Raw genomic sequence first — 24703 nt, 5'->3', positions numbered from 1 at the left:
GATAAAGGTGGAATATTCAATTTTCAAAGAAATGATTTTCTGCTATCTTTGCAATATATGTCCAAAGGAAAAGGAAGAAAGGAAGCTGTTTTTTGTCATCATTTTTAATACCTGGAAAACCCCCAAAGGCACAAAAGGAGAGGAAGAAGAATTTTCCATGCATTGTTCACCCAAATCATGGTAACATGTGCATGGGAAAAACTGTTACAGAAATCTATATGTATACCTATCTGGGATGTGTTGACTAATGATGAGAATATTTGATATTTGGCCTGACCATTAATTAACATTAAGTGGTATCAATGTACCATTCTTTAGCACTTTGACTGTATATGTGTCTATATTTATTAAAAGGTCACACTGCTCTAAAATCCCTGTTATTTATATTTCCAGTGGTTAAAGTACCTAATTAATTTAAGATACCATTAGTTATATTGAATCCCCAAAGGTGGGTCACTCTGAAGAGAGTTTTCACCATAAGTGAGAAACGACTTGAAAAGCACACAACAAAAACAACCCATCTTGTCAAAAACTGTCTTAATTTTTTTTTTCTATTTCCAACCTCCACTTTCCTTTGGAAGCAGAACCAAAGTTGCACTCCTAAAATGGATGAAATATTTGCAGAGGAAAAACAAGTAGGGACATTTTTGGCAACATTTAGTTTGGCCCTAAATCTCATTTTAAAAAAATCTTCAACCCATTCTAGGAGATATCATGTGGCTATTGTGTGTCAAGGTGGGTGTTTCTTCATAATTCTGGCTTCAAAGACATGTTTCACATCTGAGCAAAGCCAGCACCATTTTTTTTTTACAAACTTGGTGTAATTAGGTATGTTGAAAATTACAAATGCAAATACAACATATCAGTAATTTGTAGCAATACAAATTAACAATTATGTATATACCTAGAAACAACACTGTTGCCAATACATCTTCCATTGTCATTCAGGATGCATAGCTCACACTTCATTTTTTAATCTGCCACTTTTCAAGAAGGCCTCCATTTTCCTCTCTGTGTTCTATGCACACAGGTTAGAACAAAAATAACAGCCAAGTCAATTTCATCTTTCAGCACTGGAAACCATTGCTACAAAAGAAAGAGGATGGGAGGAGAAATAAAATTTGTCAGACTTTTCAGCACAGCCTCAAAATGATTTTTTCCCTGCTCTTGAGCTCTGTTATCACAGCTCATGCAAACGGTATGATACCATATCATACCAAGACCTAGCAAAAACAGAAAACATTTCTAGAAGAGCAAGATAAACTTTAGTGCCTATGCTGTTTTCCTTTTAAAGATCAACTTGTATCTGATTACTTGCCTGAACACTGGAGCACTTTCCATTCCTGTTGAAACTGCTGTCTTAGTTCTTTTATCATTTGCACATTCTCTTTTAAAGCAGGTGTGTAGCTTCCAAAAAAAGGTGTAAAGTCACCTGTCAAAATCTTGATTATATCTTGCATTAGGTTTAATTCTGTATCCTAAAAAAATAAAATAAAACTGTGCTGATTAGCTTCTCATTTTTTAAAAAATAAAATGTGTGTATTCTAAAAAGAAAAAATACAAGTTTTATTTGGGGCAAATTATCTCTTTATCTAAAATACACACACCAGTATGGCATAGTGGTGTGAGTGTTGGATTATGACTCTGGAGACCAGGGTTTGATTCTCAACTCAGCCATGAAACCCACTGGGTGACTTTGGGCATGTCAAATGCTCTCTGCCTTAGGGGAAGGCAATGGCAAACATCCACTGAATAAATCTTGCCAAGTAACAACTTGAAGGAACCCAGCAGCAAGAACAACAAATCAGTTTTGTAGGACAGTTAAAAGCAATCACTCCTGATTACTACAGAAGGCCTGATTTGTTTTGGTTTCTCCATCATGTAAGTAAGGAAAGATAGCCTGGGGTTGCTAAACAATGCATATTGGAGGTGAAAGAGGATGTGGAACAATACCAATTTGATCCTACAGAAAAGAAGCAGCAGGCTCCCATCCAAGGCTCTCTCTCTCTCTCTCTCTCTCTCTCTCTCTCTCTCTATTGCTTGATTACATCTACTATTCAAGGAATTATTCTTATTTTATTGTAGGATCATGGCAGCTCCTTACCTGAACCAGAACAAAAACCTGAGACTGTGCTAATCCTTGCAGTAAATTAATGAGTAAAGAAATCCCATTCTTGCTGAGGCTCTGATTTTGTCCAACAACTATGATTGTTAGGTCAGGTTGATAGCTGTATGCTACCGGAAGAATGAATCCAGCGACAGCCAAGAAGAAGGTTGTTGTTTCATCATCCTTTCAGTAAAATAAAAGACATTTTTTTAATTAAAAAAAGTTGTATAATTTTAAACATTCCAATTAATCAATTTGTTTTAAGAATGGACATTTCCTAGCCACTGGATACAGGAGCTGTCTTTTCATATTACTTGCAAAAAAGGGTGAAATAGGAAGGGAGTTTAGGTAAGTAACATTATGCAAGTAAGAGTTTGTGTTGTGGGGGTTTTAGAACATGGGTAAACCTACTCACAGAGAACTGAGGCTCAGTTACTGTACATTATGGAATTATATCATTATTAGTCCACTTTAACTGCCATGGTCCCATTTTATTGAATCCTGGGGTTGGTTGTGTAGAGAGAGGAATTTAGATTTTACCTCCTCTAGGGCTTCATCAAACTACCAATCTCAGGATTCCATAGTAAATAACCATGGCAGTTAAAGTGGAAACATAGCCCTATAATTCATGGGTGGCAGTGTGTGGATACTCATGGAGACAATTCGGTGTGACCAGAAAAATATTAAGCTTACCTCTTTCCAATGAAAAAATATATTGTATTTGGTGTTAGATTGTTCAGATTGTTTAGCAGAGATATTGATCAAAAGGACTTTGCTGGAAAATAATAGTGAAGAAAGTAAATTACTACTAGTTGATGAGATAAACACTTAAAAATCACAAAAAATATCAAAACCAAGTGCCTGGCCATTTTGGGGGAAGAGTTAAGAGAAAATGAGTAGAAAGAATTCTTACAGTCATAATGTTTTTATTATTATTATTATTATTATTATTATTATTATTATTATTATTATACAGAAGATATATTTAAGTTTTGGAAAGTAGGTATTCGGGTAACAAAAAAGAGATTCAGGCCTAAACATATTGAATAAGTATGAAACCCTGCAGATTTAAATTTTGCCCGTTAATTTACCCATTAAATAAATGGGACATCAAGACTGAAGGTTTAGGAATGGGTCTATCTCAGTTCTTTTCCTTAACATCCTTCCAAACCTGCCCCCAAACCTGCAGCTCTAGCTAGAGATTATGTAGTTTATAGTTTGCAAATTTAAACCAACCGGTGGGGGTGGAATGATGGAGAAGCACTTACCCATCACCCGAGTCAATTTTCATGTCCATGTCACCGACAAATACACATAGGACTCTACAAAACATACGTTGTAAATATTATAACTTAAAATGCACATTAAAATAAATGTAAGATATAAAATCAGTACTGTATCATGAATTAAAATAGGTTTTTTTACAATCTGCTTATAAGCAACACATAAAAAATGTCACAGCAGACTGTACATTTGAATAAATAAAATATATCCTGCTAACAATAAAACCCCAGACAAAAACAAAGACAAGTAATACACTGCTAATAGAAGGCAATAAAGTAAGCTCTGCCTTTAAATCCCTGGGGCACACATCCACAGATACACTTTCAAATCAAGCAGCAAGCTAGTCTACACTATTTATATTTCTAAAATATCTGTTTCTAGGTCTGCATTGTCTACAGCAAAACCCAAAACTCTCAGCCTATTTGAATGCTATCAACATTGTTAAGGCTATGCATCATTCTCATGAAAAGTGCCAATTGTAAAAAAAAAATATTTGCATGAAAGTAACATCTTGAAGGTCTCTTTACAGCAGTTAATTTTACAACAAATATACAGCAGACAACTTTTATTTCTCACCATGTCTAATTCCATCTAACCTATTACTCATTCAGTGAAAATGTACATTTGTCAACATACACATCGATAAAAACTTTGTTCCTACCAAAACACAGTATTTTTGTGGTCCAGTGCAATCCTGGGCATGCTTACTCAGAAGCATGCCTTATTAAGTTTAACTGACATACTTACTAGCACAGGTATATAACAGAACCAGTGGTGCAAAGTGGTTTGGGGTGTTGGACTAGGACTCTGGAGACCAGGGTTCAAATCCCAGCTCGGCCATGAAAACCCACTGGGTAAACTTGGATAAACCACACTCTCCCAACCTCAGAGGGAGGCAAGGGTAAACCTCCTCTGAAGAAATCTTGCCAAGAAAACCCTGTGATAGCTTAACCTTAGGGGTCTCTCAAGCCAGAAACAACTTGAAAGCACACCCCAATACCACAATGAAAGGTGTTCAGTATTGTCCACTAATGGTACAATCCTATACATGTCCAGATGCAAATATAAACTTATTGGAGCTTCTCTAAATAGACATATCTATGATTGCATTGCTGGAAAATTACTGAGTAAAGTGGTGCAAATTATGACAAGATCAGTAGTTTTGGACCTATCAATAATAATTTCCAGTTCAACAATAGCAGATAATACTGTTCTGTCATTCTATTGCAAATGTTCACACTCTTAAAAACTCTTTAAAAAAGCTTTTAATTGCAACTGTACTACACTAGATATAAAATACATTTACCTACTTTTGTACCTTCAGATCACAGCAATGTTTTAGAGCAAAGGCCAAGGAAAGCGAAGCTACAGATGTTTTTGCAAGGCCATTGGTTACCTAAAAAAAAACACCAAAAACTTTTAATCATTATCATTTTTTATTAATGATATGGATACAAGCAAAGGTAATAAAAATAGTAATATATATAAAAAAACAGATTTGTTTTAATACTTCATCTACAAGAGCAAATAAAACCATCAACTTTAGCTATAGATCTTTATTTATGAGCATGAACCTTATCTTTTATGATTTGTGTGAAGGTCAAACTGAATAGGAAGCTGAGACAAAAATTTAACTACCCTCACCTAATAAACAGTGTTGTAATACAGGCGAGAACATATTTCGCAATCCCATAGTGCTATTAATATAACATTTATATGAGAATAAAGTGTTTTGAGGCATGTGTGTTTTACAACTAGGGTACATTATTATCTCTGACAAACAAGGTGTTGATTCAGCCATTACAGCATCAGTTCCAAGTACTATAAACTGTTGAATTAGACAAGAAGGTGAAAATGAAGGGAACGTCTGGAGATCAGGGTTTGATTCCCAGCTCAGCCATGAGACCGAGTGGGTGACCTTAAGCAAGACACATGCTCTTGGCCTCAGGGGAAGGCAATGGCAAACCTCTTCTGAACAAATCTTGCCAAAAACCCCCATGATAGATTCACCTTAGGGTTGCCATAAGGTGTAAATGACTTGATGGCACACAACAACAACAACAACAACACAAGGATCACTGTCACAAATGGACTAACTTCCCTAAAATTAATAGCCATTGAAAAATGAAAGGCTGACTATTGGTCCTCAGCAAGCAGCTCATCAAGAAGTATGAAAGTTTCTATTCTATTTCTGGTACCAATCAAGCTACATGAACACATTGGTTTGGGAGGATCAGCAGGATTCTGATCCCTTTATCAAGACAGCACATACAGTCTCTTTGAGTATGGACTTGCTGACCTGTATGCTCTTCCTGAAGCTTATGAAGTAATCTTCAATTTATTATGAAGGTTCACAAGGGAAAAATCTGATGTAGCTGTAGCAAATATATCATATATCCTACAAGGTCTATAGTAGTTTTCCTGACAGAACAACTACAAACAATCTTTATAATTATTCTCATAAGAAAAATTTTGGGGCCCTACAACAGCCCAGATTGAAACTAAGCAGTGTTTTACATGACCTTCATTTTACTCATTCTGATAAACTGTTGTTTATGAAGTCTTCCAGATAGGAACTACTATAAGCATCATAATTATTCTTAAAAGGAATTTCCCTGACTCTACAATTTAGCTTAACCGAGTAGCATTTATGGACTTAACACTCTTTAAGTATGTATGCGTTGCTCCTTGTTTTGCTCTTTATTTACATTGTGGATAAATTATTGCCTTTTGATTAATTACTAGGTATATAATTACTTGTGGGGACCATATTTTATTTATGTGAGAAAGGTATTGTATAATGCATATAGTATGTTAATTGACAGCTGGATACTAACACCACTTGTATATTTCCTTTTGCATAGGTTTGTCATAAAACTTGCCTACATGGACTACTGTATCTCTATTAATAGTACAGTATGTCTTATTATATATACTTGTAGTTTACACTGACCATTGCACTAGTAATATGATTACAGAATAGCCTTATATACTTGCTTATGAGTTTCAGACTATTGCTATACCAGGACTGTTATTGTTAATACATTTATTGTTGGATCCCCTTGCTGTTGCTGAGCAGAAGGAGAAACATACTTTTTCTAGAAGCTTATATGCCTCATTCTAACAGGACATCTGCCACTTTGGATATCACGGACCTATGCTAATTTAGTTATAAATAGTGATTCTTCTATACCAGGCTTAGAAGTACACCCAGAAAAGTTACTAGCACAGATAAACTTTACTACTATGGCTAGACATGCATACTGGTGCTTGGCCATATTAAAAGCCTGAAAGCTAGGATGGAGTCCATAGACATCCATTCTTGGCTTTCCTCTGAACTCTATGACTCTATCCTATCAGGGATGATTCAACAACAACAGCAAAAAGCTTCTATATCTGAAAGGGATTAGGTTAGATGGAGATCCCTTCCAAAGTTTAGGCCTCTCGGACTTCCAGTGGGAAGCAAGCAGCATGAACAAACCTATTTACATGAAATAATTATTTTACACTTTAGCTCAAGATGTTTAACACTTGTTAGAAATAAACATAAATTGCTTATTTTTGTGAAAATTATTCCCATATGTGCAGCCCAGACTTACATAGATGTTTAGGAAGTACACACAGTATTATTATCTATTGCCATTAAAAGGATGTATGTCTCACATCCTATTGCCAAAGAAAGAAAGAAAGAAAGAAAGAAAGAATGCTCAGGGGGAAGAGGTGGAGAATATAAGCAATCACATTTCAGCTTAGTAGAGTAGAAAAATGTGTAGTAATTGCTACCCTGAAGGATAAGAAAACACAGGATGAGTAGTTACTAGACATTACCTCCTTTTTAATTATTTTTTCAAGAACAGTCAACATCTTCAAGACATTTTCCTCTTTCACAAGCTCAGCATCAAATCCACTGTAAAACATATTTTTTTAAAGTTTATTATAAATTGAAAAGTTTGGAACAACTGTAAATGCTGATCAGGATATAGAGCTTTTAGGTTGCAATCTTACACCCATGTAACAGAATCACATTATACTAGGATAATAACTCAAAGTTTATGTATAAAACAAAGATTATGTAGTGGTTCCTCAATAAGATACCTTGTTTTAACTATGGAATATTAAGACCTTTTCACAAAATGAGAAGACTAAGATTAGGAAGCATTAAGTAACTGGATTTCATACTGGTTTCCATTCTCCATCTTGTCATGAACTGCTTGACACTCTATGACTGTATCCTATCAGGATAGGATATTAATATCACTGATGAATATTAGAGAAAGTGGGCAAAAAATCAAATTTTCAGCCCCATCCAAATTTACTTCCACAAGGACTTTTCTCTCCAATGCACCAGAACTCTCAAGTAGAAAGAGGGTCTAGAAACAGTAACTATGGAGTTATGGAGTAGATGAATTATTCTATACTCCTCATCCGTATGTTCTTCTGCTTAGCTCAAACACCTACACACACGCACACTCTTTTTGTATGACTGTCATCATTATCTTGACCTTATTAAAATACTTTTAGATGAGAATTATTTCAAAAGGGGTGTTAAAACATGACATCAAGTAGCCAACATTGTAACCTGATCATCTTTTACAATCTGAGATTGCAACAATAAAATGTGTGGTTTATCCTGGACCGTTTACAAAAATTTCTGGAGGAATTTTTTATGCCGATGAGCATTATAACTAATGTTGCATGAGAATACTCCAAAGTAGAGTTTAAAATCTTAAGATTTATTTACTTTTAGCTACATCATTATTTTTGTTATTGCATATACCTCTAACTGAAATATAAGAAAGTGCATGAGTTATGAATATGCAGCATCAATTGTGGTTGTTATGTGCCTTCAAGCTGATTCTGATTTATTACTCCTCCTATCAGAGGAAGGTGCTATTTCCTCACTCTAAGGTTAGGAAAGTGTGATTTGCCCAAGATCACCCAGTAGATTTCCATGGCTGAGTAGGGATTTCAACTCTGGTCTCCCAGAGACCAGCACTCAAACCACTATAGCACACTCACTCATTGAGGTACAAATTATCAGCATAACCCAGCCAAAGTAGAGCACTCTTGGGTGCTATTTATGTCTTGCTCACATGAAGGACACTCAAAGTTGTTCCTCTGCAGACAGCTATGCTCCATGTCATGATGCTGTGTGATACAGCATCACATCAGGAGTGGAACTAACAACATGGTACCTTCCTTCTTCTCCTGAATGCTCTTATATGAATGCTCTACATGGAAGTAAAACACAAAGAGGATTTTGGCTTCCACTTATTTTAATTTAGAGATGCCAGATTTGCTTATTTCTCTTTGCAATCTGCGTTATGTACTGAATGTCAGATGCTTCACAGCATGTCCTGTTTTTGTCCTAGCAAAAAGTATGGCTAACCTGATTGGGGTATTTAGCTCTTTTGCATCAGTTTTTTTCTCACTCTGAACAGATGGTGGTAGCAAGTGTGTATGACTTTCAGTAGTAACTACTGCCGTTCTAACAGGAGGTCTGAGAGACATAATCTTTTTCATATGCAGCTCCAAAAATTTATCCGTTTTGATGACCTCATCATTACGTGACTTTCCAGCTTCTTGTGGAGTGAGGAGCTGTGCACCAGTTTGTGCAGATTCTGCCTTCCCTGTCTGGTAGGATCTGGTACTGAGGTCTTGCAATGGAATTGTGCCTGGGAAAAACAACAGCATTTGCACAACACAAAAAACAGTTTGTCTCTTATCAGATGTCAGTCCATGTTGTAAGACTGTATATTGTAACATATCCAAGACTACCTGATGTCTTCAAGTCTGAACATATTTCTGAAATCTGGCATTCTAGCTCACAGACCACATCAGTCTTATTACTTAATGATGGGAAGGAAACGCTGCAGAGTAGGATTGCCAGAGTACTGCTTTCAGCCCACTGGAGGTCATTTACTATCTCAGTGCCATGACAGCATCAAACCCCACCCCTGCCCCAAATGTGATCATTTATATTTTAAAACAAGGCATACAAGGAGCCTTGTTATGATGCTGATAAAAGCTTTGAGGAGGCTTTTGGCTCACCAATCAACTTTAAAACAAGGTGCACACACTATTTCTGGGATTTTAACCCACCAGTGGTTTTAGTGTATTCACCACATTTGTGTTATCAATTGCACTGCATTTGAGAAGAAGTAAACAAATCGGTCATTACTTTCATACGCCAGACATTTCCAATATTGTTTGTGTGCAGCTCTCACATTATGGATTGATTCTAGTGCACTGCAAAAGACAAATTATAAGAGAAATTACCTGTAAAAATCAATTCCAAAATAACTATCCACTCAGCCTCCATAAATATCTGAAAAGATGCCACACCTATTACTTATAAAGATACACAACATAAAACTAGAGAACAACTACTATTTATTTAATAGATAGTTAAATAAAACCTACCGTGGACCAGCATCCAATGGCTCATGGCCTGCCATGAGTCCACAGACCATCATTGTGAGCAGCACAGCACTATGCTGCCCTGGCAAATAAACAACATGTCTAGAGTTGCTAATAGGAAACTGAAACCATCTTCAGATGTCAGAAATCAAGTATACTAAGCACACACAAGAAGGGAGAGTGCACTAGCTCCTGACTCTCTTTCTTCATCTGTGTCAGCTTCCAAACACTGAAGGAAACTTTCTGAAATGGAGAGCATTCTCTGTGCATGTAGCCTCTATCCATGTAGCCTCTCCACACAATTTTATATGCTGGGAAAAGTAGTATTTAAAACTTCACCAAGACTTTCACCTCTTCAAAGAGTTATCTTCCATGTGTAGAGGACAAAGGTACCTAGGATGAAGAGGGAGGTCCAATATGTTCCCTTTCCTCACCTGTGTGCAGTACACTAATTCCTAATGCCTGAACATGGCTAACAAAGCAAAAGACTAATTCCTCACCTAGAATCCATGAGATGTAAAAGTGCTTTAATTTGGTCAAATTGAGTTTGTCACAGATACAGTTAATGTTTCAACCTAATCCTTTTTACATGCATGCAAGCTCACACATACAGACAGATGGACACGTACCTTAAGCATGGTGCCATTTCTCCAGACAAATGGGGCAATGGATCTCCAAGCAGAGTTTTAATAGTCATGCAAACCGATTCAGAGAGTGACCTCAAATGATATCCACCCTAAGCATGAACAAAAGATGTGAAAACACAAGAGAGCAAACCACACACATAAATACACATAAGTAGAATAATGTAGCATTACAGTGTTGTATCTCATGCAATTCAACATAAGATCATCATGCATAATGATCTCGAAAGATGGTTTGAAGGCACATGATCCAAGCACCTTGCTGTGGCTAAGCAGATTCTTGAGTTTGGGCAGTGCTTGAATGGGAGATTGCCATTCAATACTGACTATCTTCTATTTTGACTGATTCACTCATGCCATATAAAAATGGACAGATAGACAGATAGATTCAGGAGGACCTCTTGTAATATGCTTTCAAAGTAAGTAGAACATTATATGAATATATGAAGCATGTAGAGGAAACATCACAGGATATAATTCTAAATATTATTTAAAACTTACCTCTAGAATCATACACAGTTTTCCTTTTGCTAAATGCATTAAGAAATGTGTAAGATGAGCAAAACATTCTGGTGTTGCACACATCTGACCCTAGAAAATGGGGAAACAAAGAAATGAATGCTTCAAATGTTAAATGTGTCTGTCTGATCTTATAGGAAAGGTGATTTTCAAACTAAACTCTTGGAGAAAAATACTTGGAGGAGGATTACAAGAATGGCTTACCTCTGGATCCCCAATTCCAGAGTCGTAACCAGCAGAAACCAAAACAAGCTCTGGATCAAACTATGATTTAAATAAAACATCCAAGTTCAAAACAATGTTTTGAATGCATTATTAATGCTATTCAGCCAACTCTGATGAAGCCAGAGAAATTTTTCCAATAATGGATTGAATTTCTGAAGGACTCTTCATGAGTGCTTCACCGGCATATAAACATTTAACTGGACTGAGTATTCTTAAATGTCTCTTCTTCACAACACAATAGAGTACATACGAACATCACATCAGACCATTGTTCATCTCGCCCATTACTGTCTACTCCAAGGCCTTATACAAAAGCTTTTATATCTCTGCTGCCCGTAATCCTCAGATTTCAAGCTTCTAGAAACTTTTCCATGTATACCCTCGGATTTAATGTTTCCTGGTGGGGGTGAGCTTCCTCCCTCTCTCATTCTCTTTTAGAAGACAAAGTATGGTGCAATTATGATCTAAAGCAGGGATGTTCAGCCTTGTAGGGTGTGGGAACTGTACTCACCCTGTTTTCAAGACCAGGATCTTTCATGGGCCACAGCTAACCATTAAAAAAATATCCAGTAATGTCCAGCTTTGGAAGGGAAACAGCTGGCCTACCCTTTACATGGGCTTGCCTTGCCTGAACTTGAGCTCACATGGAAGGCAAGTCCCAATCAAAACAATGGGCCACAGGAGTGTGCCCCATTACACAGAATCGGATTTTGGCATACGCTCAATTCCTCTTGTGCAGGAGGATCAAAAAAGGGGTGGAACTAGTGTATTTAAGGCCTAAAAAGAGACAGGGAAATCATGGCATAGCCTTAGAATGAGTATTAACTTGTCTTGGAAGCTTCTGAGCCGCAAATTCCCATATGAGGTGTTTTTCCCCCTCTCTAGTGGGCTTGGCACACAATTCCTATCCCTGATCTGAACAGAAAGTGAAGGAATAGTATCAATAATTATCACTCCTTTCTTTTTCCTCTCTCTCTTAAACACACACACAAATACACACACACACCTCATTCCTCACTATATAACCTAGGGAGTTCTGTAGGGTTAAAACCAATCTGCCATGATACTTCCCCTAAGAGAATAAACTTCCAATTCTACAAATCCCTCACATTATTAGCACCTCAAAGTCTCTATTTGCTTTCCTCAGTTATTTCCCTAGTCGATACAACCGTTAGTCTTTTTTATCTGACAGCTTTCATCACACATGCAGATAGCTTTTACTAGAAGCAGCAGCATAACCTTCAAAAATGATTATTTTACCCAAATATTATTTCTGAAGATGACAGTACAAGGAATGTGTTTTGGTGAGTTCAAGATGCATTTCACTCATGCTGGGGTTTTTTTTTTTCCTTTTAAAAGCCAGGATTAAAAGTTACCTCAAAAGCCAATGGAAGTAATACATGAAAAAATACAGCAACATAATCTGCATTTCCCATTCCAACCTGCAAAACCAGTAAAGAAAAGAAAGATTAAAATTGTTAAATAGATCTAGAGTTCCACTAAGATATATGGGGAAATCACCTCAGGCCAAAGGTAGGTAAGCAGAGAATTGCTGTGGGTCATATAATTATCAGCAGAATCCAATAAGAAATTCATATTCTGAAACAAAAAATGCTTTATGCACACATTTAATGCTGTAATGAGTTCCAACATACAAGCAGAAGAATGGTAATGTGAAGTTCTATTATAAGAGAAACTGTTTTCTTTCCATTTTCTTTACCACCAAGGGCTTGTCTACACTTACTGTAAAATCTGGGTGGGCTCTGGGCTTTCCAGATTTGCAGCAACCCTGGAGTTGTCTACACTATTACTATGGCTACCAAGACAAAGCATAGCAAATTCAGCTTAAACAGTTTCACCTTCCTCCATTCCAAGGTTGCCTCGTAAAATGGTGTCCCACTAGCTAGTTTCCCTGAATCATTTTTGGCCACACATCCATGGCCAGTGCACTTTATTATTTTTCTCCTTGTCCACCAAGGATGCAATCATACTCATTTCTTCCCTAGTCCAGGACACTCTTTGGTCTCCTTTTTTTTTACCATGAGAGGACCACCTTCAGTCATCACTAAACTAAGCACAGCTAAGTAGTTAACCAGAACTGGACAGATAGAGGTATACAAGCAGATATACTGATACCCAATTATGGGCAAAAATGATGAATAAGGCACTTAAACTTTCTGTCTTTTGAGAACTGTCCCTTCCTGGCAGAATATTCATATAACTGCTTGTCCTTGTTTGTCCTGCCCCAATCAACATGAATTCCTCTCTCCATCGCCAATGCAAATCTGCTGGTCATACATCCACTCATCCAAATTTTTCGCGAAATTCTGGAGAAAATCAAGATTTTTTCCCCTAAAGATTAAAACCATCAGGTATCTAAAAGCCTCACATGAATTAGTTAGAATGTAATATGTCAGGATTGCTACCAATTCAAAGTGATTGATGGGTTTTTAATAGTGTAGAAAAACCCTGGGCGAATAGGATCACTGGTAACCACTATATGTATACAATGGCTGAGTTCTTTCTTTCTTTCTTTCTTTCTTTCTTTCTTTCTTTCTTAATAGTACCTTGCACCTAAACGGATTACTACTAGAGCTCACTGCATTTTCATTATTATGCTATCAGGTGACATTCACCTTATTCCAAGGTACATTTATGTTGAATCCTTTCCCTTTTCCCTGCCCAACTGCATCATAATCAGATGCTCTGAGTGAAGGCCAGAACTGCTGGTGTTCAAATCGATGCCAGGAAAAATAGAGAACACTGGAAACAAGAAAAAGAAAACCCAAAGTCAATTGTGTTATGAAAGATCACCTGAAGTTTTTCTGCTGTGCCTGACTGACATTCCTGCAACTCCAGAAGGAACTTGAAACATCACACACTTAGAATATGTACAAAACCAAGCACAATTAGTTAATCATAATTACATCAAATACAGAAGCCAATCTCAGCAGTCACCCAGCAAGAGAAAAAAAGTGGGGTTTTTTGGTATAAGCCAGAAATTGTAGTGCCTAGCTGCAGTCACATGGCCAGGTGCCTCATTTCTTCATCAGATGCAGCAATGGGGGGTTTGCTCATGTGCAGCACCAACTACAGAGGTAAGGGTCATGCAGGACCCACAAGATAAGCAGGGTTTATCACGGAGTTTTCAAGAAACTCCGCAGCAAACAGCAGGTCAATTTGATCTGCGTTGAGGCCCCTTTACCCTGGGATCAGGCCAGATCCACCATATCCAGATCCAGTCTGGCAGGATTAGGCCGATCCTGCCCCTGGGATGACATGAAGTTAGGAGGAACATGGGCCTTTTGACTCATGTGGACAAGCCCTAAGATGTATAATTATAAACCATGTTAAAACCAAATGCAACTCTAAAGTCTTTTTAGAGTGTAAAACCCTGCTGGTATGCTTCTGTCTCCATACAATGCAGCTTTATATTTCCAGGGCACATTGATGCTTTATGATACCATGGCCACCCAGCAAGAGCACTGGAGGTTCAGGAGAGCGAGTCCAGTTGCAAAACTGCAGTACAGGGAATCCCCTTCCCAGCCATGGATTGGGTATGAGGGTGTGCCCCTGCACTGTAAAGTTTGGGTTGCACGCAGCAGGGTTGTTGCACAAAGAGGCAGTGGATACCTCCTTCTACCATGCACAGGAAAGAACATGCACTAATGTCAGAGGAGTTTATACCGGCAGAAGATTAGTATCAAGATTTGCCTATTCCATGCTGATGGCACATGGTATACACACGACATACAGTGCATATTTATAATAAAATAAATGAATACAAGCAGACTGATAAAGAGATATAGAGACAGATAGATATATAGATGCACACACATTCTATACATATACATATACATATGCATCTGTTTTAATGATTTTATGCTTTTTCACTTTTAAAAAATAATAATTTATAAACAAATTAAACACATTGCAATATAAGAATACATTGTACTAAAATACTCACACTAATACATATATGTACCCTCAACTCCCACATCCCCAACCCAAACCACACACAAAACTAAATACAAAAAAAAACCTCACAACGTTTTCATTTTAATGATATCAGTTGACAAAAATGTGTTAGGACTTGCTGTTTCAGATTAAAAATAAATGCATAACTCATTTCCAGAACAAGTATAGAAGAAGCATTTTGAAAAACATACTCAGTGTTGCCCCAAATGTGCAAAATCATGTAATTGGCAAACCTTGGATCTTCATCAAATATATACTGAATTCCTTGTCCATGATGCACATCCCAGTCAACAATGAGGATCCTGTTGAAACCAACAATAACAATATTCACTAGTAGAATGAAAAAACATTGAAGCAAGAAGACAATCAACAGAGTGACAAATATATACTCAACCTTTGCAGATCGTATTTCTTCTGGGCGTGTTTTGCAGCAATAGCAACATTATTGAATATGCAAAACCCATTGGCTGCATTTCTTTGGCTGTGGTGACCTGGAGGCCTGTAAACGAACATGATGTGGTTACTTAGCTATTAATTGATTTGGAGAACACCCAAGTGTTTTGTTAAGAAGCAACTTCCACATTGTTACCTTACTAGAGCCATCCCATTACATGTTCTTTCTGACATCACTGCATCCACAAGTTCCAGTGTGGCTCCAACAGCCAATTTGGCACAGCGATATGTAGTCTGAAAAATAATAAATGCCAAGACTCAATCCCCCCTACTGTAGTTTCTGAAAAGAATTAGCATTTAGAAGTACATAAATGGGACTTGCAACAAAATACTGTAATGATTCCAGGATCTTGATCCAGTCAGTTCCCAGGGAACTTAGGCTTGAGGTTCTGCCAAAATGAAACGAAGGAGCTTGTTGCTTGGGAAAATAAACTGGCCTATCTCTTCGGGCTTCAATTCTGGACCCGGGATGCCTCTGGATGTTATCACAGCTAAATTGCCACCAATCTAAGTGAGATGATGCCACCCGGATGCATCCCGGATCAAAGCCTCACTCAGAAAGCACTTTTTCGAAGTTGGGGAGCTTCCAACTTAAAAAAAATTGGCCAACTGAGCAAGGCTTCAACCAGGGATGCATCCGGGCGGCATCATCCCACCTAGATTAGAAGCGATTTAGCTATGATAACATCCGGAGGCATCCCGGATCCAGAACTGAAGCCCAAAGAGATAGGCCAGCTTATTTGCCCAAGCGATAAGCTCCATAGTCACAGAGGCACTGGAATAAGGGTTTATGGATTCCATGTGGACAGCCAACAGGAAGTTAGCTGATGTCCCTCAGCTGACTTAAGCAGTCTTTTGTCATCAGGATCCTCACAGTGAGCAGAACGTTGTCCCCAATGGATTGGTTTCCTAGGTTGGAGTATGTTCTATGCACCCCTCCCCCTAAAGCTGCCATTGATTATCTGATCTTTCCTAATATTTAAATATTCTTCCTCTTTTATTCTAGACAGTGATACCACATTCTTGTTCATGAATGGTGCTGTTTTGGCTTCTTATGAACTGGCACTCAGACAATTCAGATTGCTATAATAATATATCCAATCTTTGAAGCACTTGGATTGTGTCTCCCAGAATCCTCTAGCCAGCATAGCCACGGGGGGGATTCTGAGAGTTACAGTCCAAAACAGTGATTTTTCAAAGCTGTGGTATGTATGACAATAAGCTTCCAAGTACAGCCTTCAACTTTTCTTCCTGCCTTTCCTTACTTCCCCTATGCAAAATTTCAGTTAGCAAAGAAACACAAAAACATGTATTGATGAAGAACATTATATACATATGAATGGATAACGACTGTGCCTGCATACTGGATGGAAATAAACAGAATCATATTCAGCTGAGGTTTTCTGGAGTTCTTCTTCATTCATTTTCTCAGTGTTTTTTACAACTTCCAAATAATCTGAACTGGAAAGAGAAAGAAAAGCTTCAGACTGTTGAGAAGAGGGATGATGGTACTGAAGCACAAGCAGCTACTTGTACATCTACCCACCCAGCCAGCCAGATCTAGTTGCCAGCAGATTGACCATAGTCTCTTTCCCACTATCAGTTCAAGCAAAGCCCAGGCTTACAGAACTGAACCTATATGGAAAACAGCACGGCTTTTTTGTTTTGGTCCCCAAACTGCAACAACACGAATGGGCATGATTCTTTGTCAAAGGCAGTTACCTAAAATATTTTTTAGAAAGGTAAACCATTCAGTATCCTAAGTCAAGGGAGGGTTTCAATTAAATTTCCAATGTTAATGCTAATTCTGGTTAGCTTTGATCAAACTTTGCCCTTATGAATAGAAATGAGGTTACTTTTGAAGCTTCAGCTAGTGCAAGCCTCAACACAAGACATAATGCTGCACCAGGATTACCTGCAAGAAATGGATGTTACATATCAATCTGTTCCCATATTAAGCATATGAGTAGCCTAGGGACTTCATATGATAATGTCTAGGTCAAATTGAAAAGCAGTCTCGTTCCAGTATTTTATTCACACAGTAGACAACCACATGCCTATGTGCAGTCTATCAACAAGCCATCAGTGCAACTGCATTCAAATTTGTGAAACACAAATCATATCTACACTCATAAATTCAAAGACAACTATTTTGCTAGCTTTGGCTGTGGCAAAATCACAAATGATGTCATCCTTATAGTAAGATATGAGAAATTCATTCTCAATATTGAAGAGGGCCAAGTAGTCATGGTGAGGAGATTTTTGATCATTCTACAATGTAGTTTCAATTTCATTTGCTGCCAGCATCTAAGAAGAATGTCAATTCAACAAATTACTGAGAGAAATTTCTGACAGCAACATCTGATAGCTTTAATGGCTTGGGAACATAAAAATTAAACGGAAAAAACTGCTAGGACCCCAAGGTTTTTGTCAAAATCAGAAAAGGCCTTGATCTGATGGTCTATTTGATTATTAGGTAGTAACTCTGACAACTTTCTTGTTGTGGGGACAGTTGCTTCATTGTCTGTCTTGTCTTTTTTGGTGTTCAGCTTACTTATACTTTTCATCAGCATGGTCCTCAAACCAATGAATTCATCAGAAATAATTTTGATAGATATTATATATGGCCTTTCCTTGATCTGCATTCTCACTGTTGTGCATCCTCCCAAAAAGGTCCCAATTTAGAGATTACTTCCAGAATAACAAGCTAATTGTCACTGTGTTTCATCTGAGCCACAGTATGGCAGACCACCTCAGCATGAAGAACTATGACTTCAGCTACATGTCTGAAAACATTCTCTCAACAAACACCAAGTTCTAAAAACTGGTTATTTTTTTAATTTGGATATCAAACCTGTTCTGATTGTACCTTCAACCATGACAGCTAAAAGTGGCAATGTATGCTGATTACTCACTGTATGAATAACAATATATGATATCCTGACTTTTAATTGGCTTTATTTATTGCATTTCTCTAGGCATTTAGGATGGTGCGCGCACACACACACACTCACACACTCACACACTCACACACATCTTATTCTTCCTATAAATCCTCAGAACAACAGCAAGATAAGGCTAAGAAAGAGGAACTAGCCTAAGGCCTCCAATGAACTCTGGGGCTGAAGTAGAAAATTGAAGGTTTTAGCTTTCAGTCTCATTAGCCTAATCATTAGTCCAGTCCTATTTCCAAAATCCACTGAAAGACTTTCAAGTTTGGATTTAGGCTAACCTATGTTGGCCTTGAGTTGTTCCTCACATCTTTCCCACCAAACTGATCAAGAGGAAGCACTTCCTATCTTCCACTGTGAAGCTTCATTTACTTTTCACAATAGGCAGGGATTTCATTTCCCATTGAGGGGGATTAGGTCTTCGTCTGGGCTCTTTCATTATAAGAATAAACCATATTGTAAAGTTCAAGAAAAAAATCTAAGAGTGAAGGCCTTTTCTATTATTTCTCTAACACAGACAGGGATGAAAATACATTATATATCAGAAAGCAGACCTGTGAACCAGCATGATCTCATCTTCAGTGCCTTCTCTGACAGGTACTGATACGCATCTTTCGATCAGATTATAGCGCTGAAGGTGCTCATAGCAAGAAGAGAGCCTCTCTGGCACTTCAATCTCACAAACTGGGCTAAAAAACAAACAAACATACATTTTCTTTTGGCAGTAAAGATATACAGTAAAAGAACACTTTGCATCACCTCTGTGAATATATATATTCAGACAAGGAAAGAAATAAAAAGTATATATATTATATACACATACACTTTTTATTTCTTTCCTTGTCTGAAAAATTAAAGAAGGAAATAAATATTGAAAAAGTACTTCAATACTGGGTTGGCATGCTATTAAAAATGCATTAAGTGGAAGCCCATGGGCATTACATCATGCCAGATATTTCCCTGAGCACACACAACCCTGCCATCCTTCCCTAATTTTTAATCTCCCCATTATCCTAGTAGTTGACAGCTTCCATGTTAGTGAGGTGGTGACTCCATTCTGGGTTTTAGTATGAACTTTAAAGGAGCTATCCAAGGTGATGAACCCTATCTCCAAAATAGAAGGTAGCTCCTTTAAAGCTCTTAAAAACTAGAACAGATTCAAACTCAGACAGAGATGACACCAGCTACCACTTCCTAGCGGTCAAACCCAAATACCATATTTCAGTATGCTAGGAATGATGCAGCAGACAAATTTTAGCACATCTCTTCTCAGACCGAACATCTGCCAGAGTTCATATTTTCAGTACAGTTCATAACTGGCAGGCATAGGTGTGCCCAGCATACATTAATTTTTGCAATGGAAAGGTCACGAAGAGGAAGAACTGCTCACTGAGGAAATCTACCAGAGCAAGGGCAAAGCAAACAAACTCTGGCCTCAGATACTAGATGAAGCCAATGATTAAGAATTCAGCTCCGAGGAGCAAGCTGGACAGAACGTGTTGTTGTACTTCTGTTTCATGTACATCTTTTTTAAAACTTCTGAGTAGCAGTCTGCTGGAAAGGGGAGCGCAGCTGCAAACCTAACTGCTGGAGATTGGAGCTGAATTCTTTTTTCTCTGCAGTGATTCTGATGAAAATCGATCTCCCACCCAGAAAACGTTTGAAGGAAAAGTTTCATCAAAGTGGTATTAGTCTAGATTTCATTCTGGCTCAATGTTCATACTCCCTGTTTGAATCTCTAAGTCTGGACACTCACTGTTTATTAGAGCAGGGATGAACGACTGTAGTTCTCCAGATGTGTTTGGACTACAGTTCCTATAAAAGCTCAACATGGACAATACTGGCTGATAGGAGCTGCAATCCAACAACACACCTTGCAAACAAGTACTGAACACAAATAACACTAAAAAGCTGTTGTCATTTATGGGCTGCTTAGTAGAAAAGTGGACTACTGTACTCATGTAATTTCCTTTCAGTTTAAAGCAATGTTCATAGCAGTTAAAATGGTAACTGCAAATTAACTTACTCATCCCATAGGAGTTTATGGCTTCTCATTTCATCATCATAAATGAGAGCTGTTCCAGAAGCCATGGCTCCTATTAAAACAAAACAAACACAAAACATCTGCACATATTTCAGGCAGAAATAAACCATCTTTCCAAAACAGAAGTCCTTTATTATTCTCTTCGGTAAGTCAGAGCTGAGAATAATTGTCACATTGCTCTGATTCAGACATAACACTAAATATTTTAGTACTGAGTACTTTTGCTGCTTTCCAGCATAGAGCAGACTGGAAGCTTTCTTTTTCATATTCAAACCACCCACAGTTTTAGTTTTATACTCACCAAGTATAAAGCACAAACCAAGTACAAGCACAAACAGTAGGTCATTTAAACTGCCTCATCTATGCATACAAGGATGAGAAAATAAAATGATGCTTCTTGCTCTGTTAGGGATTTTTCAGCACTTTCAACAAACGCATAAAAATGAAAACACATGTAGAAAATTTGTGCAAAATTCGAATGGTTGATGCTTTGTTGTATGAACTTGTACAGATTATAAGTAGATAGATTTGCAAGAGTCATCATGGTATAGCAGTTTGAGTAATAAACTATGACTCTGGAGACCAGGGTTCAAATCTCAGCTCAGCCATGAAAATTCACTGGGTGACCTTGAGTAAATCACACTCTCTTAACCTCAGAAGACTTCATGATAGGGTTCACTTTAGGATTACCATAAGTCAGAAATGACTTGAAAGCACACAGCAACAACCAGATTGTCTGCCTCTTTTCAAACAATCAGTCCTTGGCTGGCTTTCTGTTAGTGATATGTGCAGGTGCAACCCTGTATATTTTTGGTCAGTGTGGATGTTAGCATTACTTTTCTTCCTTCATGCCAACCAAATCCCTGCCCTACCCTATTGCAGACTCACTACAGTGTCCCTATAGAAATTTTGTGTCTTGTGGAAGCATCTGGCTTTGTCCTGAAGCCAGGATCAAAATGATTAAATCCTCTGCGACAACCTCTGGAGGACCCCAGTGGAGTTTTGTGGGTGATGTAATTGCTTAGCATCTAGTTATGTGTATACATCCAGACAGCGTGATGGCGTGGTTTGAACTATGACTCTGAAGAGTAGGATTTGAATCCCTGCTTGGCCATAAAAGCCTACTGTGTGACCCTGGTCAAGTCACAGTCTCTAGCTGCAGAGGACGGGAATGGCAAACCTCCTCTGAAGAAACTTGCCAAGAAAACCCTGTGATAGGTTCGTCATAAATCAGAAATGACTTGAAGGCAAAAAACACACATAGAACAAGACTCTTCTCTGAGCTCCCACCATTTTCACCAGCACAGAACAGCCAAGGAAATGAGGTTGTAGCAACTCTACAGTAGGCCTGGGGGGGGGGTGAAGGTTTCAATAAATGGCCAAATGTAATACAGGTCCATAGGTGGAACTACTATGCCAAACTGGACCATACACAACTGCAACCCTTCTGTGCTAACTCAGTGTGCTTTCAGTCTCAAAAGGGAAAGAGATTAGTTTTGCAGAGAGAAGGTATGTACAGAAACTTTAAAACAAAACAAATCACACTCCTTGTCTTGCTCTCACCTGGAGGCAAAGAATCTTTTAGGGCTTGAAAATCCATGGCCAACATGTCTCATCAAATTGAGAGGGCCTAAATAGATAAGAATAAACAAATTAGCCAGTGTTCTTTACTTGCCAAGTTTAGACTACAGTTTACTGTAATAATGGACAACTGTGGTCAGTCAAATGTTTTTGATAAGCAGTTCTTATAATCCTCACCATCTTTTATATAACAACATCTGGAATTACAGTCCAGGATCATCTGGAAGGTCACAGTAGCACAGTTCTAGTTTACTGAAACAAACCAAGATCAAATCAAAGCTTCTGATCATAGCTTGTTTCAACAAAACAAGTGTTAGGGGAAAAAGTGTCCTTCCAGATGTTATTGACCTGTGACTCCCACCAGCCCTCACCAAAGCATCTATTACTTTTGGGAAGTGCAACCCAAAAACATCTGGAAAGCCAAGCCTGAACTATGGTTTAGTATTATCTCTCAACCAGTGCACACTAAATGAAGACTATGATTTTGTATGTGGTTCACAAACGTCCTTCAAAGATGTGTACAGTTTGGAATTTGTTCAAACCACTGCCCCTCATAGTAGTGTTGCCATAACTTGTTCTGTGAGAAGAAAATAATGATCCATCCATGAATTACTGAAGATGAAGCAATTTGCTGTGGCATTTTAGGGGCTAACACATCCATCCATCCAGATGGATAAAATAACTGGATGTCAAGAATGAAAAGCTAGCTTCCAAATGGCCCAACAACCTCTCCCTGTTTTTCATCATAGCATGAGAACAGAACAATTGCTTTTGAAGCCCCCTGAATGGAGGTGAATCTTAGCACCTCTCCACCCACTCTTTGGATGCATCTGCATTGCAGAAATAATCCAAAGTGTCACCACTTTAACTGCCATGGCTCAATGCTGTGGATTTCTGGGGATTGTAGTTTGTTGTGGCACCAGCAATTCACAAAGCAATCCACAGAGCCATGCCACAGAACCTAATTTCAAGAAGGACTGATACAAAAGTGCCTCTGAACACATACAGAATATTTGCCCCTTCTGCAAGACTATGGCATGTTCCCACATGCTTGAGAAGGGATCCTGTGCCCAACACCACACATCTCACACACTATGTTTGTTTTACTCTAGCAACATTCTCAATTAATTGAAACAATGACTACTCCAAAAAGATTGCCCCATCCTCTCAACAGTGATACCGTGAAGATGACGAAAGATATGTGCACACACTCCATCTGCTTCTTAAGGAACCACACATCAAGGAATTAAGGCTGCATCTACACTGCAGAAATTATTGCAGTTTGTCTCCACTTTAATTGCCATGGTTCAATGCTATGGAATTCTGGGGATCTGTAATTTTGTGAGACATTCAGCTCTGGTGCCACAACAAACTACCAATCCCAGGACTCCATAGAATGGAACCAAGACAGTTAAAGGGGTATCAAACTGCATAAATTCTGCAGTCTGGCAGCAACCTAAAACGCAGGGTTCACTTCTTGAGTCACTTTGGAGGTATGCTGTTTAAACGATGCATGCGTCCTAAGAGGCTGGAAGCTGTGCCAAAGCTGCACTCCAGTCCTTAGGAGCAAACATATGGGGGGCTGATGGAGTGCACCAGGGAATACCAAAAGAAAATCAGCATATGATGTATAGACTATAGCAAAGCCTTGGATTGCACCGGTCATGGAACGCTCTTAAAGATTTGGCAGTGCCACTAGATTTGATCGTCCTGATGAGAAATCTGTACTTAGGACAGGGGGCTACTGTCAGAATGAGAATATGGAGAAACAGAATGGCTCTCAATTGGCAAAGGGGTCAGAGCAAGGCTTCACTTTATCTCCCTGCTTACTGAACTTTGGTCCAAAAGAGACTGCAGAAATAATCCAGTTTGAGACCACTTTAACTGCCCTGGCTAGGTGCTAGGGAATTCTGGGAACTGTAGTTTTGTGAGACATTGAGCATTCTCTGTCAGAGAGCTCTGGTGCTACAACAAGGTACAATTCATAGAATCGTAGAGTTGGAAGAGAGCACAAGGGCCATCCAGTCCAACCCCATTCTGCCATGCAGGAACTCTCAATCAAAGCATCCCCGACAGATGACCATCCAGCCTCTGTTTGAAGACCTCCAAGGAGGGAGGCTCCACTTTACTCCGAGGGAGTGTGTTCCACTGTCGAAAAGCCCTTACTGTCAGGAAGTTCCTCCTAACGTTGAGCTGGAATCTGGGATTCTGGGAATTCCCAGCTCAGTAAAAGCAGTCTCAAACTGGATTATTTCTGCAGTGAGTTTTGGATTGATTGTCTGTCTGTCTGTCTGTCTGTCTTTTTCTGCCTGCCTGTGATACTAACCATCGATGCTGCTCACCGATGCAATTCCAGGAAAGAATCCAAGAAGTTTACATACCCAGATCAGGGTCCAGCTGAGAAACCTATGCGCTGAAGGAGAGGAATTTGGGGAAATGAAGAAAACCCCCAAGTTGCAAAAGGCTCAAAGGGCTGGAAAGGAGGGACCTAAAATTG

The 24703-nt window shown here is 38.4% G+C and overlaps 1 protein-coding gene across 8 annotated transcripts; it reads right to left on the bottom strand.

Annotated features, from left to right (window-relative positions):
• Positions 1–86: 86 nt before the first annotated feature.
• On the bottom strand, positions 87–24703 carry HDAC10 (histone deacetylase 10). Of its 8 annotated transcripts, none has more exons than XM_042466718.1 (22): positions 24588–24699; positions 22189–22255; positions 20608–20677; positions 19136–19270; positions 16995–17091; positions 15767–15864; positions 15572–15676; positions 15411–15479; positions 13836–13962; positions 12576–12641; positions 11179–11238; positions 10957–11046; positions 10441–10547; positions 9573–9640; positions 8781–9066; positions 7220–7298; positions 4702–4787; positions 3376–3429; positions 2801–2882; positions 2105–2290; positions 1319–1478; positions 87–1086 (listed from the first exon to the last, which is right to left on the bottom strand). In XM_042466718.1, the coding sequence occupies exons 2-22, from the start codon at positions 22232–22234 to the stop codon at positions 1061–1063; spliced, it is 2097 nt and encodes a 698-aa protein (XP_042322652.1). In that variant the 5' UTR covers positions 22235–22255; positions 24588–24699; the 3' UTR covers positions 87–1060. The 8 variants fall into 8 exon arrangements, with proteins under 8 accessions (XP_042322652.1, XP_042322653.1, XP_042322658.1 ...); XM_042466719.1 differs by having other exon boundaries at positions 24533–24663; XM_042466724.1 differs by lacking the exon at positions 1319–1478 and having other exon boundaries at positions 24588–24701.

Source organism: Sceloporus undulatus, chromosome 5 (assembly GCF_019175285.1).
Source record: "Sceloporus undulatus isolate JIND9_A2432 ecotype Alabama chromosome 5, SceUnd_v1.1, whole genome shotgun sequence".
NCBI lineage: Eukaryota > Metazoa > Chordata > Lepidosauria > Squamata > Phrynosomatidae > Sceloporus > Sceloporus undulatus.
The sequence above is the reverse complement of the archived record's forward strand: the minus strand, read 5'-3'. Positions and strand labels throughout refer to the sequence as shown.